Consider the following 16050-nt stretch of genomic DNA (forward strand, 5'->3'; position numbering starts at 1 on the left):
TGGCAACGCAGCTTGAAGTATTGCCACCACCCACAAATGTGTGAAGCTATTCAGACACATATAGATGGAGCTATAGAAGCTATACATAGCTGTGAGACCAGCTGAACACGCTCCGATACAGGCGAGGTGGGGAGAGCAGAAGGCTCCAAATCCCCACATAATAATGCTGCAAGATGGGAACTCCCCAGTGCTGGGGTGTCAAGTTAAGAGGAAAATTTACATTTTGCATAAAGTAAAAAAAAAAAAAAAAAAAAAAAATCAACTGACATTTTGTGATTCCTGCTCATTAAAAAGCATACAGTTAATAATAATAATAAAGGAAAATCAACTTCTTGCATCAAGTTTAGAATATACCAGTTAAAACCATCTAAAAGTTAAATACATCTGGAATGTATGTTACTATACATGAAAATATCAACAGAAGTGACTCAATCATATATTTATGCATATAAATTGTTGACATGTTAAGTCGTCAACTGGTGCTATATAAATAAACTATTTTATTAAATTCACTCTCCTATAAATTCTTTAATAATATATCCATCTACTGAATGTGAGGGAACTTTTACTGATCATATTTTCACAGAATGTCGCTTTGAAAAAGTTCCAACTATCCCTTTAATAAACTTTACAATGTTGATTAAAGGTTACCAACTTTCCTTTACTACTGAATTTCGAGCTTAAACCCCAGTTTCTTTTTACTGCATAGAAAACATCAATTTAAAATAATTCCTAATACAGGGAAGAACATTGAGGAATTTCTCAATGCGGTAACTGGGTTTCAGTGTAAAACTCGACCCACATACATACGCAACATGCGTCTGTCTAATTCCTGCTTCAGCGCCCCTCTGATGAGCGCGTGCACGCTCTGGCCAGAGAGGCAGAGTTTTCAGACCCACCTGTGAACATAGCTTTGAAGTAGTCGGAGGACGAGGCCATCATTGCGCGGTGAACAGGAAAAGCTTCGTCGCCGTCCCCAGCAACCAGCGTCACGTCACACAGCAAACCTTCTATTCTCAGCTGATCAAATCCCTGAATCCAAAAGGGAAGAGAGGTGAGAGTTATACGAGCAGGAAGTGTTTCTGGCTTCCAGCTTAGGGGACCTAAATTAAGTAGCGGCTTTTTATCCCCTCATCCAGTGACTCCTCAGCTGAGTCAATAACAGACTGAGAAGATCACGTGCTCACCAAAGCTCCTGGTGACAGAAATAAAATTAACTCGACAGTTTTTTAATTTCCTCAGGTAAATTATTGATATTGCCCCTCACTTTTGCGAACCCGATTTTTATACCTACTACGTCAAATGAGACGGGGGGGGGGGGGGGGGGGGGGAGAGGGTTTGGAGGCTTGTGCAAATAACCTGAAAGCATGAAAACAAGTCGATGGTGCTAGAGCTGGGTGAATTTTATCTTAAAAATTCACCACCAGAAACAAACACATTCCAGGATCCGGGTATAAGGTGGGAGATGGGCTAGAAAAATCATTATCATTCCCCCGCAGTGTGCTTTGACAGCAAAGAATAATGAACAGCAAAAGGAGCCAACGGTTTCTCATTTTGAAAGAAAGCTGGTGACCAAGGACAACCGCTGCAGCAAACAGCAGGGACCGCCACATTTTCAGGCCGATCCTCACTTTACACCAATCAATGCTGACATGCAGGGTTAGCCATCAACATGAATAAAGACTCCTGCAGAAAATAAAAGAGGCACTAAACACACACATAGATAATGTAAAAAAAAAACAACCCTAAAATAAATAAATCTTACATTGAAAAAACACAACAAAACAAGAAATGGATTATGTTTTACCAAAAGGGATTAAAAATCCGACCTTTAGGCTGACAGCATTTATTCAACATATCAAATATTGGGAAATAGTTTAACAAAATCAATTTTCCTGAGTTTAACAAAATCAATTTTGTTTCAACTCACAAAAATCACTTTTAAATTTCTAAATATAACTAAAGCATATTTACATTTGAGCTAATTTATACTTGTTCAAGTCAAGTTTATTTGTATAGCACATCAGTAATAAGGCAGTTCAAAGCGATTTACGTCATAGAAACATCGATTGTGGAACGAGTAACAAACTAGTTGTCAAATATAATCAAATTCATCACACAAATACACATAAAACATGTTTGTCTCCATAACAACCACTAGATACTGTAAGATAATCTTTTTTTGTTCTACGGCCACAAAAATAAAACTGAAAGCCTTTTTAGCCTTTAGCAAATAAATATGTAAAATACGGTGGTGGATCTGTGATTCTGATGGTTTTTTTGCCTTTTGAAATGCTAAAGGAACATCTTCAGACAGTAAGACATAAAAATCTACTACCCTCAGACAGAAAACTCAAAATATGTTGTCACTAGATCTTTCAGGGGGATAATGATCTGGAATTTATGGCCTAAACAAAACATAAACAAAAAGGTTCGCCTGACGACTCAAGACTCACCAAAGATTAAACCCTCAAAAAACAAGTAGAAACAGGCAAAAAGCAGCTAAGGAGTTATGAACAGGGTTTAACTGGTCTAATGCCACAGAAAAAAAAATGCTCCACTGGTTAGAAGAGGTTATAAGTTGTATGTTTTTTAAAATAAAATGTTAAACGTCAAACTTGGTATGACTTCTAGATTATTTTATTATCTTCTGAGAGAAACCTCTGCCATTTTCTAACAAAAACAAACTTCTCAGTTGAATAAAAATGACTAAATCTAAATCTGCCAGGGGTATGAATACATTTGGGCTCAGCTTGTAAAACAGGAGTCAGCGATCATATTTCCTTCTCTGTGTGACCAACCTGGTGAAATGTGAAGAGAGGATTTTTATTATTTTATTATTTATTATTTCCCCGCTGAATAAATGTACTCAAATTGTAGGTTGAATTTCTTTAAAAAGGTCAGTGTGAGATTATACTACCTCAATAAAAACATTAAAGTTATTTTTTTTTTTTTACATCTTTAGTGCCAACAAATTTCTCCACAATCTACAATATGTATGTATGGAACATGAGGAAGTCTTTTTAAAGATTACGCAACATCTCCTACCTGTAGTAAAGTGTAATAGTCAGACTGTACTCACTAAACCAACAGACAAGCAAATCCCTAATGGCCCTAATTAAACTCGGATCATTCTTTTTTTTTTTTTTTTTCTCCATAAAGTAGTGTGCGCTCTCACCTGAAGAACCACAGAGCTGTGTGTATTGCTTGTAAAAAACCGAGTGTTTCCAGTCTTCGATGCTTGAAGGTGAGTAGGAATGCCCATTTCACCGTAGCCCAGAGCGACTTTCATGTGAGCGTCGTCGTCCTCCACGAGGGATCTGAAAGAAAAACAGATTACAATTTTTAACGACAACCCCTTAAAAAAACAACCTGAGGTAAAAAAAAAAGAAGTGCAGCTGGATTGTCATAAAATATTTCCAATGTAGAAATATACTGAATAAACCTGGTTTCTGACTCTTCCTATCAAAGTGTTTCGGTCTCGTTCTCCTCCTCAATCCATCAAAGTGTCCTTGGATGAGGCATTAATCTCTAAAGCGCTCCTGATGAGTGACAAATTAAAAAAAAGAAAAAAAGCTGAACCTCAGGATTGTTCAGTTTTGCTGCCAACCTTCTCTCTTAAGCAGGTTGACTGCAGATCCAAAGTGAGCTGGACCGAGTGATCGACGTCTTTCTCCTGTTCTTAAACACTTCCACTGCGGCGGGCGGGGGAGTCCCACCAACTGAACACCAAGGAAGAAGACGATCAACCAATTTTCCAACAGACTTCAACGTTGATAAGAAAACATTCTGCGTCACGTTCAGCAAAACGCACACCGAGGGAATTTGTAGTGGGGGAAAATGTTTTCCCATTTGCAAATCTCTCCTCAGACCTGTTATGAAATGTAAAAGCTGTAAACACAAACATTTTCTGGCAGCATTTGATTTCAATAGTTTTCATCCAACATTGGCAGAAACATGAAACAAATGGGAGAGCCACTTAGAAAAGGCCTTTATTTCGTTCCATAAGCAGAGACAGCTCAACTTCCAAAAGCATCTTTCAAAACTTTGTGTACAAGTTAAAAAAATATATAAATAAAAAAATCTCACAAACCAAACAGGCTGATTTACACTGAGATGTGATATTATTAATTTCAATCTTGGCATTATTACTGGTTTTACTGGGTATTATTTCATAGAAATAGACAAAACTCCAGTACCAAAGTAAAAAGTAACGCTGTGAACAGAGATACAGTTTTTCCTTCTTAACATCTTTTAAAGCCCAACAGCAAGTGTAGATTTTTTTTTTAGTAGCTGTTCGATGCAGAGTGATGCCATTCTCCCTGAAGAGGATTTCTGACACAAACTGTACAACAGATCCGTTTACCCAATTATTTCAAACTTCACTTTACAGAGCGTCTGGAAAGAATTCACTTTTCCCATATTTTATGTTACAGGCTTATTCGAAATTTTGAGGGTTTTGCAAATTTTGCTGATGTGAATGCTTATATTAATGAATCGCATTAATATAAGCAACCGTTGCTTAAAAACGTAGTCGTTTTGCAGTGATCGTCCTTGAGATGTTTCTGCGCCTTAAAATGGATTCCAATTGTGGTAAATTCAGTTGATTTAACTTGATTTGAAAAAGGCACACACCTGTCTTGGATATACAGTTGACAGTGTAGGTCAGAGGTCAAACACCGAGCATAAAATCAAAGGGACTGTCTGTGGTCCTCCAGGACAAGATGGTCTTGAGACGCAATGGGGAATGACACAGATTCCCCATGACCTTTTAATGACCTTTTAAAGGTCCCAGTGGTCTCCATCGTTGGTAAAGGAACAAAGTTTGGAACAAGCAGGAGTCTAACTAAAGCTCACTTTATACATTTTTTCAGTTTTATTTATTTAGTTGTTTTTGGGTATTTAACAATATGTACTTTGCGGATGCACGGTATGGAATCCATGAGCTCAAATGTCTGGCTGCACCGGTATTGCGCTGCAGGCAGTGGAAGGTGCCCTCAGTAATCCAAGCTTTAATAAATCTGTTTATGAGCTGCAGAAATGCACAGTGCATGTAGGGGGTGTGGCCTCAATGCTGCACGCAGTAAGCAGTATGCTGCCTGTGTGACTGAGAAATGACGGTCGGTAAAGTGAGCTTGCATGAATGTTGTCATTTTAGTCAACATTAAGTAAAAACATTCCCCAGTTACATTAAAAATCCTTGTTAAGCAGTCAGCCTTCAGTGTTTTAGCTTCTAAATGTATTCCAGTAAATGTTCAAAAATCACTAAGTCCCTCAGGCAAAATTTCCAACTTTGAAAAACAAAGAATTATACATCCTTGGAATAAACATTTGCTAAATTAAGTAGCTGTTTTTATGCTCTTGTTTAAGTCCAAGAATGAAAATCAAAATGCCGATGAACAAATGATGTATGTGTCAGACTTTAGGAGCTGAAGGAATAAATATTTTCCATTTTCTTTATTCTCATCATGATTTAAATCTTTGTTATAGATTTTTTTTTAACTTTTTTTTCTATAGTAGGTGATCACAATTTTCAACAAGTATTTACTTGCTTTCGGCTATTACAAAGTTTTGTTTGTAAAACTTTAATCCAATATTTATTAGGTATTTAATTAAAAATAAAGCTGAATTCAAAGGATTTCTTTTTTTTTTTTAATCAGCAATAAGAATAAATAGTGAGATCGCTGCTGATAAACCAACCATACTGGTGTCTTTTCACATGTGGCGACACCTCTGACTCAAGCAGAATACTAATGAGTGAGGAAACGTTCTGTTTAGATAAACTGCTCTTCTACTTACTAAATCATCTCCGATCTAAGTTGGAAAATGAAAAACAATTTGAAAAGAACAAATATTTTTAGAACGACTGTGACGTGAGGTATTGTGCGTCTGTTAAGGTTTCCGGACAATATTCTGGAAGTGATTTCAAACGGCGTTTACATCTTCAGATGCGACATTGTGGCCAATCTGGCTAGTAAAGACCTTTCGGGTTGTACTGCACTGTTTTCCATAATCACAACATTCGTGTCTTTCCATGACTGTGTAACTAAAAGCATGTAAAGGGATAAAGATTATGATACCAGTAGGACCTCAACACTGTGATGTAACATGGTGCAAAGTCTAACTTCTCCACAGAGAATAAATGTGTGAAAAATGTCCCACTGTGCCGAAGGGAATATTCTCCGCGTATTCAGTGCAAACATTTATGCAGAAAAATATAAACATACAACAGAATGGAGCTCATTTTGATTGGATAACAACTAATCTGCAGAATAACCCAAACAGGTCAGCCATTCCCATTTCTTTTAAGAAACATTTCAATAAAAACACAGAAAAAAAGAAATCTCAAAAAATGCTTAAAAGCTTCTTCACACAGGATGTGCATAAATACTGAATGAAAACCAGGATTCAAATATTACAACTATTCCCCAAGGAGCATATTGAGATAACAGAGTAGTGAATGAATGTTGCATGGTGGTTTTAAAAATGTTCGTTTCCATGAGAAGATAGGCCTGGTTGTGATCAAATATCCGTCGACACAAATGTCTGGCTCAGCAGGGTTTTAAATGCGAGTCTTCAAACGGGGCTATAAGCAGGCAGCGCTCGTCAGATGGAGAAGACTAATGCTTTTCGAATGGACTATTTATATAATGAAGTAATTCAAAATGCTCGCCTGGCTGAACAGTCGAGAGGTTTTTAACACTGGTAGAGATTCACCGAGCTTTTAAGGAAACTTCATTTCTTTCTTTTAAATTTCAAGATGCGAGGAGGTTTAGTGGAACATTTCACTTCTACTGTTAAGAGTTTAAATGTCAGAATATCACTATGTATTTAAACTATTGTATCCTCCTCAGCAGTGCTGCTCACATACAGCTGGTCAGCTGGCTGAAATAAGGTTGTTTCATTACTTGAAAGCAAAGACGAATTAAACTATGGGGAACATTTTCTTTCAGGTCCAATAATAAAATGTCATGAGGCGGAAAACTAACGTGAAAGTAAGGCTTGAAAGTAAAACCTGCAGTTTTTATAATAAATAAGATTTTAAACGATTTTTTTTTTTTTTGCTGCTTTTTCTTAAAGTAATTACAAATGACCGAAAATATTTTCAAAAACTTACTTTTATTTCAGCTCTCCCTTTCGCAAGAAGACCTGAATTTAAAGTTGAAATAAATTTGAGCTGTAAAACAAGATGGGAAAACAAGATGGAACTTGGCCATCTGACATCATCATTAACTACAAAAACCCAAAGAGTGAACAGGTGAAAAAAAAAAAAGATTTTCCAAAAATTAAGTCTTAATAACCAGATAATTTGATTAATCAATAAAAATTATTAATTTAACCACAACAACATTGTTCAATTTTGCCAAAGATTATGTATCAAAATAAAAACAAAACATATCAATAAAACTATTTTAACTGCAATCAACTATTATTCCAGCAACTGGAGTAAAAACATTGTAAAAAATGTTTTAATTTACAAAAGAAAACATCCCAAGCTGTGATTTTCCTTCTAAAAAGCAAGAAAATTACTTTTACATCATCAGAGACAAAAATAAATTAGAAATAAAAACAGTTTTTGTTGTATAACTAAGTCGCTGACTTGAAATTAAAGGAATGTAATAATATTTTACCATTTACTGAATGTTATTAAACAAAAAGGGGATGGAAACTTCTAATTTCTTTTCAAACAGCTTGAACTTTATGGCTTGGATCTGCTGAAGTGACCCTCAAATCCAACAGAAGGCCATTAATCAAACGTTGTGCGTCACCTCCGGTCACTTCAGGTCTTTGCCCTCGAACACATCATGAAAATTTGAGGAGACTGAAAGTCACCTGGAGTCGTTCTTCAAGGCTTCACCTCTAAGTCAAAGACGTTTCAAGCTTCTGATATATAAACATTAGGAAACATCAGGTTGATTCGACCTTTAACTCCACTGACATGCTTAACCGAAGAACACTCAGGAAGGCCAAACAAAAAGGTAAATTCACAGAAAATGCAAAGAAAAAAAAAGAAAAAAGCACATAAAGATGCAAACTGTACTAGAAGACGTAAGGAAACCTAGGTAAAACTAGATATACAAGATCTGACCACATGTGCTGGAGATCTGCTACAGACAAGATGGTCAACACTCAGATATGGGACTGGTAAAAAGGTCACGTCTTGCACGGACATGATGATGATTCACTAAGTCTAGCAGGAGTTTGTGAAGAGCAGTACCACTAAACACGGATGGTTTAAACAGCAGTCACAATCACAGTGACACAAAGCACAGGCGATGTACTTGTACATTTACCCCGTCAGGTGGTAAGTCGGACAGGCAGCGAGGAGAGAGTGGGTTGTCCAAACCATAAAGGAGTGCTGGTGGCTGCCGGGACGAAGAGAGAGACAGAAGCTACAGCATCCAGCATCAACTTTCTGCTTTCCTCAATCTCACACTTTACGAATGCCTAAAGCTATCATCATCATCATTGTCTCTAAGTGGGACTCAACACTTAATACAAAAATTACTACAACATGACAAATTTAGGATACAATAGCCAGATTAAAAAACATTTTCCTCCCCTTTTGCTTCACTTGTGAACCACTTAAAAACAGAAATGTGGTGTTGCGTAGCAGCCAATAAAGCAATTTCATCATAATTTTGGCCATTTCACATGGAATAAAGCCAACTATAATCCAATAAACTACAAATAACACAATAAAAAGTTTTTCATTTATCATGGTAGTTAACAGTTTTTGTTGGAGGGAATAATTATAATAATTAACTCAAGTATTTGAGCTCTGCAGCACTGTCCTAAATATGGTTTAAAGACTCAATTTGACAATTATATGTTGCAGAAAATATTGCTTTATAATTGCGTTAATTGGTTTACATATGAAAGTAATGCAATTTCAAGTATGGATAGGTTATTAAAAATATACTTTGTAGAAGACTGTGGTTTTTTTGACCCAAATGTAACATGTTACTGGCTCAAAACTGATAGATTATTCTGAAGTTATTACATTATTGGCTTTATTTTAAGCGATCAGAGTTATTAGGTTATTTGAAAGGCATTATATTTACTGGCCATTATGACATTATTGGTTGCTACGTTGTAATTGATTATAACTAATTTTCAATGTTAAATTAAACCAAAATCATATTCAACACAAAGTGGATGAACTGAAGAGTGGACTAATGAACAAAGTCCTGAAATAAATAGACAATAAAACATATTGTGTGGTGTAATTTAAGACTTAAAGTGACAACAGAGATAGACGAACGGCAATTTCTTACAATTATTAAAAGAAGAATTGAACCCGATGTTTTAACCCTGGTCGTCTACTGGTCTTATTATTTCAGCAGCTTCATGACACATTCAATGTGTTAATTTACTTTAAGAATGATATTTTACAAAAGAAAGTTTTCATTTGGCATTTGGCAGAAAGTCTTTGCTAAACAAAAAGAACCATTCTAGCAATTCTGATTGATTTCTGAAGGCTGATTTGCATCATCCAGTGTGTAAAATATTTTCTGTTATAATGAAATTCAAAAGCTTGATTAAAGTGTCACAAGGTTTCTCTCATGTTTTTGCACTTTAGTATAAAATTGGAATTAAAATTATTAACGTCGGCTTTGATCAAATTAATTCAAATAGAAAAGTTTGCGGTGGTCATGTTCATTCATTCTGCCATTCCTGGGTTGAATGTGGACAAAAAAAAGGAAAAAAAAAAAAAACCTTGACAAAACTACATGGACCATTTCACTTAAACATTTTGTAACGCTCGATGTAGTAGTCATCACATGGCTCCCATCATCCCTGAATGGAGATTTGGCCCTTAGTGGTGAAAGAGAAAGAATTATGACTTTAACGTTGTCTAAAAGACTGGGGAAAAAAAAACAAAAAACAAAAAAAAAAAAAACATGGGAACCGGTTCCTTATTGCATGTGCCAGAGAGCTTTGGAGAAACAACTAAGAAATTAATTTTTCCTGTCGTATTTGATAGCGACACGTTTACGCTTCCCTTAATTTGTTGTAACATGATGAAATCTAACTTCTTCCTCTTCGTTTGGCGTCAGCTTTGTATGTGTAATGATCAGAAAAAAAATTATAAAAAGAACATAGTGTTACTACAGCAGAGTTAAGGAACATACAACCCAGCAGCAGAATCACATGAACAATGATTGAGTGGAAAACCTCTGAACTGAGAGTTATTGCAAATTGAGCCGGGAAGGAAATCCCAATTTGTCTCTAATCAGAGCAATAAAAAGACCTTGATACCGAGAGTCCTTTCAATCACCGACCACAGAAATACAATAAAGCTACACGCCGACCAACTTCTGACCACAGAGAGACACACGACCCGCATGCCTGCCGCGCTCACCGTGACTCGATTCAACGAGGCCGTCTGCAAGTCACTTCCACAAGTCGGAAAATCGTCGGAAAATTAACACGGTTCTAAAAACAGCAGCATAAAATCATGTAAAACTATTTGATTTTCACATTTTACAAACTATTCAATTTCCTGCAGAAATATGTTCACTTTTAAAAAAAAAAAAACCCCAACAATATTCTCTCACCTTTGCGTGGCGTTCACTTCGTCTGAGAGACCTGTGATTTTACCGTCTCAAAATAATTCCAAAGTACTTGCAGTAACCTGATCTCAGCAGTATCTGGGTGTACCCAGTGTTGAATATTAAAATTATGTTTCAATATAAACTTCAAGTCATAAAGCCAAATCCTTTTTATAAAATGTGCGACTGCAAGCGAAGCACCAACCCTGTCAATATTTACGAAGCCGAAGATAAAGTAGTAGGACACTAGGTGAAGCCAAAAAAAAAAAAAAAGAAAAAGAAAAAGCTGCAGGTTTTGTAAAAACAAGCTGCATTATTTATTTTTAATTTTTTTAAAGAACCTGTCTCGAAATAAGCAATGCTCTCCATCAAAAGGTCTGTTAAGCCATTAATTAGGGGAGAATACGAGAACGTTTACTCCAATACCGAACCAGAAGCTGAGCAAAGAAGCAGGGACGTGCAAAAGCCATAATAAAATGAAAAAATGTCAGCAAAACCTAGCCTAACCTGTATTCAAATGAGTGGAGGCACAGCTCCGCATACAAAGGAGCTTAATTTGTCACTCCACAAATAGGGATGCACAGTTAGTAGCAGATCATGTCATAATCACGTAGGTCAGCATTATTATAGTACATTTCCATATTCAATTACCCTGAATGTTCTGGTGGGGCACACCTGTCATTATACGAGGCTAATTATGACCTCAAAGTGCAGCTATGCCAGCGCCATACCAAAAACATACCCGGCATTAGACTTTAATGAGAAAGGCTGGAAGAAACTTTGCACCCCCTTGAAACGCGGCTGCAGGAGGAGAGAAGTTGCTAACATAAAGGTAGCTTGGATCTGATTCGCTGGCAGAATCGCGTTTCTATGTTTGGCAACAGATCTGATTTCAATTTTATGTCTTTAAATCTGCAATACGTAAACTTTTTATAAAGGCTCCAATAAACAGACAAGGTGAAATCAGCCGTAGGTTTCGGGTCCACACGTGCGTTTGCTCTGCTTTCAGACTGAAACATGAGGGATCTGATTTAATAAACTTGATATTCGGTCAGTCCTCTGTAACGCATCTGTTTTTATGCTCTCTTTATTTTCTCAGTTATGATAGATCCTGGCTGGTAATCCATTTTTCTGTGGAAGCAAACTCCGCTTCATCGTAAATAGCCTTTGAAAAGGCTTGCGTGAGTCTATGTGAGTGAGATGAGTGCAGATATGACAGCTTCACCTGAGTAAACCCACTTGAGTCGGTCTGTACCTCCCCCTGGCCTTTCAATAAAAATAAAATAATCCCCCAGGCAGCTGTTGCCATTTATGAGAAGTGGCCACAAATCAGCATGAATTCAATGTCCATTTCAAAGGGCACTTTGAAATGGACATTGGTGTACTAAAACCTTAAAAACTATTTTCCCCATCAGCGTGCGTATAAAGCTGCGTTGTGTCTACGCGCAGGGCAAGACTAACATAGATGAATATGAAAACTATAACTAAAAGTTCATTATGGAAAACAGCAGCAGATGTTTCTCACAGGAGGCAGCATTTCATGTTGGGTTGTTGTCATGCAAACAACAAAAGAGATGAACTAAAGCTTTATTTTATGTTCTTACAGAACGGTGATCATTAACATCAAGCCAGGCACTCGAGAAGAAAACACAACTAATGTATTTTGTTTGCGTGTCGCCTTCAAGACTGCAAATGAAACAGGTAAGACGTTCATATTAAGAGTTGTACCATTCAGGCTTTTTCTGGTTTTCTGAAAAATTTTGATTCTGGGGAAGAAAGGTAGAGGTTTGGAGTTTTGAATCCAACGGAAATGCAGGCATTATAAGATTATCCCCGTGTATGCATCAAAGCTAATGTCTCCAACCATTATCTGATTTGTATTGAACTTAAAAAAGAAACAGTGCATCAGACTACATTCAGCTGTTTAATACATTTAGAGCCCAAAAATGGTGGGCGTTTTTAAGTTTTGCTCCTTTTTATAGATTTTTCCAGTATATCTCTTGCCAGCCACAATCAGAGGCAATAAAAGAAAAATTGAATAAACCTCATCTCTGGTCATTTGATTGGTGCATGTCTAGAGTAGGCCAATATTAAAAACTGAATCTGATTTATGTATTTTCAAGCATGAAGGTGTTTTTTTTTTCTCCCTTGCAGAAGACTATGTTTAAACTCAACTCCAACATATATATTTATATATATATATATTATATTATTTAAAAAAATCTCCTGGAGAAGAAGCAAATCAGCTGATATTTGGTGTCGGATGTTATACCAACCATTATGTGATTTGTTCCAAAAAGATGAAGACTCTGTTGGCTTCGAAACATCTTCAAATGAATTTTCACTTGGATAAATTAAATCAGCTGCAGACTTTGCAGCCAAATAATACATATGACATGTTTCTGCAGAAATCTGGTAAACAAGGAGTATCAAAGTTTCTTTTCGGTTTCCTTTCTTATTTTAAACTGATTATTTTTCTTTGGAACCTATTCAGTCACAGATTTACTTTAATCTCAACACTTTTTACATAAAAAAAAAGACATTGTCTTTAGAAAGCTATTTTACAAGGAGCCAAGATTTTAACTGAAGGATATAATGGGGAAAAAGGGTCTTTAAAAAACCCAAACAATCACTTCTCACTATTAAAATGAATAAAAACTTCAAATAGAAAGCACAAAAAAGGCCCAAACCACAACATGCATTCCTACTCTGATTGGATTTTCTGCAGTTTGCATCCATTAGACTGCTGACAAAGAGCGAGAACAACACAGGGAGGGAGAAAAAAAAGGGGATATGACAAGTGCTAACAAGAATCAAACAGGCAATTGTGGCAGTTTGACTACTGGATCACCACAGCCCTTTTCACACATTAGTCATGCTTCATTGACACAAAAAATGCCTTTACTCACCAAGACACCACAGTTTCTCCTTTGGTATTTAATCTAAACCAAACAAAGGAAGCTAAGCGCTACAGGAAAGCCATTTGGCATTGTTGAATCAGCTGAGAGGCGACAACACCACTGGTTAGGGCCTTGTACCGCATGCCTCACCTCTGTTCACACCTACACATACTGATAACATCTCTTCTGCTGCGGCTGCTTGTGAGGTGCATTAGCAGGTAGATGACAACTAAACAATTCTGATGAAAACGCATCAGGCACATGATTCCAAGTGAAGAAAAGAAAAGAAAAAAAAAAACGTCAGAATTTATTGCTTAGGTCAGCAAATAAAAATATGGTCCTTGGTATTTATTGACTTTATTTGAATGAAAACAAAACGCAAGGCAATAACAATTCAAATAAAAATAACAGCCAGTCTGTACTCTCAGTGAAATGAAATAATTTCTTACAAGTGTTTGTAGAAGACCGTCTGCAGTAGAAGTGCCCTGTAAAAGTACTCATGCTTTTTGAAATTGCTCCTCATTCAAGTTAAAAACCACATACTTCAACATTAGGATTGTGATAATCCAGCACAGAGTAGTAGGTGTTTATCAAATAGAAATAATAGATTTTTAAAATGTGAATCACTTTGTAGATCCACAATTTGTGGCTCATTCGTCTTCGTCAAATAGCTCAAGCTCAGTCAGATTGGATGGAGAGCATTTGTGAAGAGAAAATGCCAACGATTCTGAAACTGAAATTAGATCAGGAGTTAAATCCCTTTTAGAGGATACTTCAAGGCTATCGCTCAAGATAGAGATGGAGATGAACGTATGGTCTGCAACCTGTGGCTTTGGCTAGAGTGAGCATTCCAACCCAAGGATATTTTTTGTTTTTTTGTTCTGCTGGGAAATGAACCTCTTCCCTACTGTAGAGTCTTTACAACCTCTGACAGATTTTCTTCCAGGATGGTACTTGGCTGCATCCATTTTCCCAACATCTCTGGTTTCCATGTCCTTGGCTAAGGAAAAGTATCCCCACAGCATGACCCCATGAATTTAGAACATGGTCTCATATGAACAGAGCACTTTCTTCTACAACTCTGCTGTGTCCTTTACAAGGTTTGTGTGAAGCTTCGAATGTGACTTCTTCCTGCCAGTTTAATTGGACTGTCATGTCCTGGGAGGTTGGCAGTTGTTTCAGACTCTCTTCCACTTTCAGACAATGGATTGATCAGAGCTCAGTGAGATGTTCAAAGCTTGGAATATTTTCTTACCACCCAATTCTGCCTTGAACTTCTCCACAACTTTCTCCCTGACCTGACTGTTGTGTTTCTTGTTCTTCTTGAGGCAGTTTCTTCACTGATGTCCTTGAACAAGCCTCTGAGGCCTTCACAGGACAGCTCAATTTACACACAAGTGGACCAAATGTATTAATTACATGACTTCTGAAGGTAATTGGTATCATTAGGCTACACCCTTCGCATCCATGTGCTACTTTGTGTTGGTCTATCACATGAAAGTTTATGGTTGTAACGCGGCAGTACATGAAAATGTTTAAAGAATATAAATACACTTAACAGAGATGCTTCCAGCTGTTAACTTGGTGAACGCAATGTACCTCGTATATTCTAAAAACGTACTCTTCTGTGTCCTCCATCAGTCGCTAGCTAGAACGCACAAAAATTACCCCACCAACACAGCAAGCCCGGTTATAAATGTCTTAAGGCAAATGGGCAGAGGGTTTATAAAGGGTGACTTCTCCCTTACCACAGACTAACCCCAAATATCAGCCTGTAAAATCCCAGCTAACTATTCAGGTTTCAAAATAGTAAGTGGTCTGAGTGGGCAGAGCCACACAGAGCAAAGTAAAGCGGCTTCAGTACACTTCGACTGTCGTCGTGTGCACATGATTCACCATAACATTACTGTGTGTAGCCACTTCCACAACTAATTAAACACACTTGGTGTACTTTAAGATTTGCAACCTAATGGGAAAAGCTGTCACAGTAGTAGCACTCCCATTTCTTATTTTTAAAGACAAGAGTTTTCCAATGCACTACAAACATATGAAAGATTCTGACATGCAGCTTGAATAAATTACCTTTTATATGTGCTGTTGCTTTTTTTTTTTTTTTAAAGCAGCTTTATTCTACAACAGGAGGAATGTACTAATACAAATGATCAATTGATGTCATTTTATTTGAAATAATTAGAGGGTTTGCTCTACACTCTGCTCAGAGTTGCTGACAAACGCTTACTATAACTAATGTGAATAAATTAGTTCAACAATCACAAAATCGATTACTACTCAGAAAAACATAAATTTCAATTAAGTATTTATATTAAATTTGGACTTTTCTAAGTCTTTCCATTTGGGATAAGATCAACAAAAAAAGTTACCAGGTTTTAAGCAGGTTAAAACCTTAAGCTGTTAAGGTGTGCCAGGTAGCTGACACTTTGTGTACTGTATGCCCATTGTAGCTTCAGGATACCTGTAAAGATTTACAGTACAAAATAAATAGACTAAGCAGATGAGAATATGACATTTTTACTGTCATCAGAAAAAGAAAAAAAAATCTGGGGAAATTCTTAAGTAAATGCTCCTAAACTCAC

At 36.7% G+C, this 16050-nt stretch overlaps 1 protein-coding gene across 2 annotated transcripts in view; it reads right to left on the reverse strand.

The window, feature by feature from the left end:
- Positions 1 to 16050, reverse strand: part of klhl13 (kelch-like family member 13) — a 38050-nt gene that overhangs the window by 13820 nt on the left and 8180 nt on the right. For both annotated transcript variants that reach the window (XM_014985105.2, XM_014985104.2), the window contains 2 exons: positions 3179 to 3320; positions 900 to 1032 (listed from right to left, as the gene is read on the reverse strand). In XM_014985105.2, coding sequence (XP_014840591.1) covers positions 900 to 1032; positions 3179 to 3320 — 275 coding nt within the window. The remainder of the gene's footprint in view (positions 1 to 899; positions 1033 to 3178; positions 3321 to 16050) is intronic.

The sequence above is a fragment of the Poecilia mexicana genome, unplaced genomic scaffold (assembly GCF_051168715.1).
Source record: "Poecilia mexicana isolate PSO_F unplaced genomic scaffold, ASM5116871v1 scaffold_14, whole genome shotgun sequence".
Taxonomy (NCBI): domain Eukaryota; kingdom Metazoa; phylum Chordata; class Actinopteri; order Cyprinodontiformes; family Poeciliidae; genus Poecilia; species Poecilia mexicana.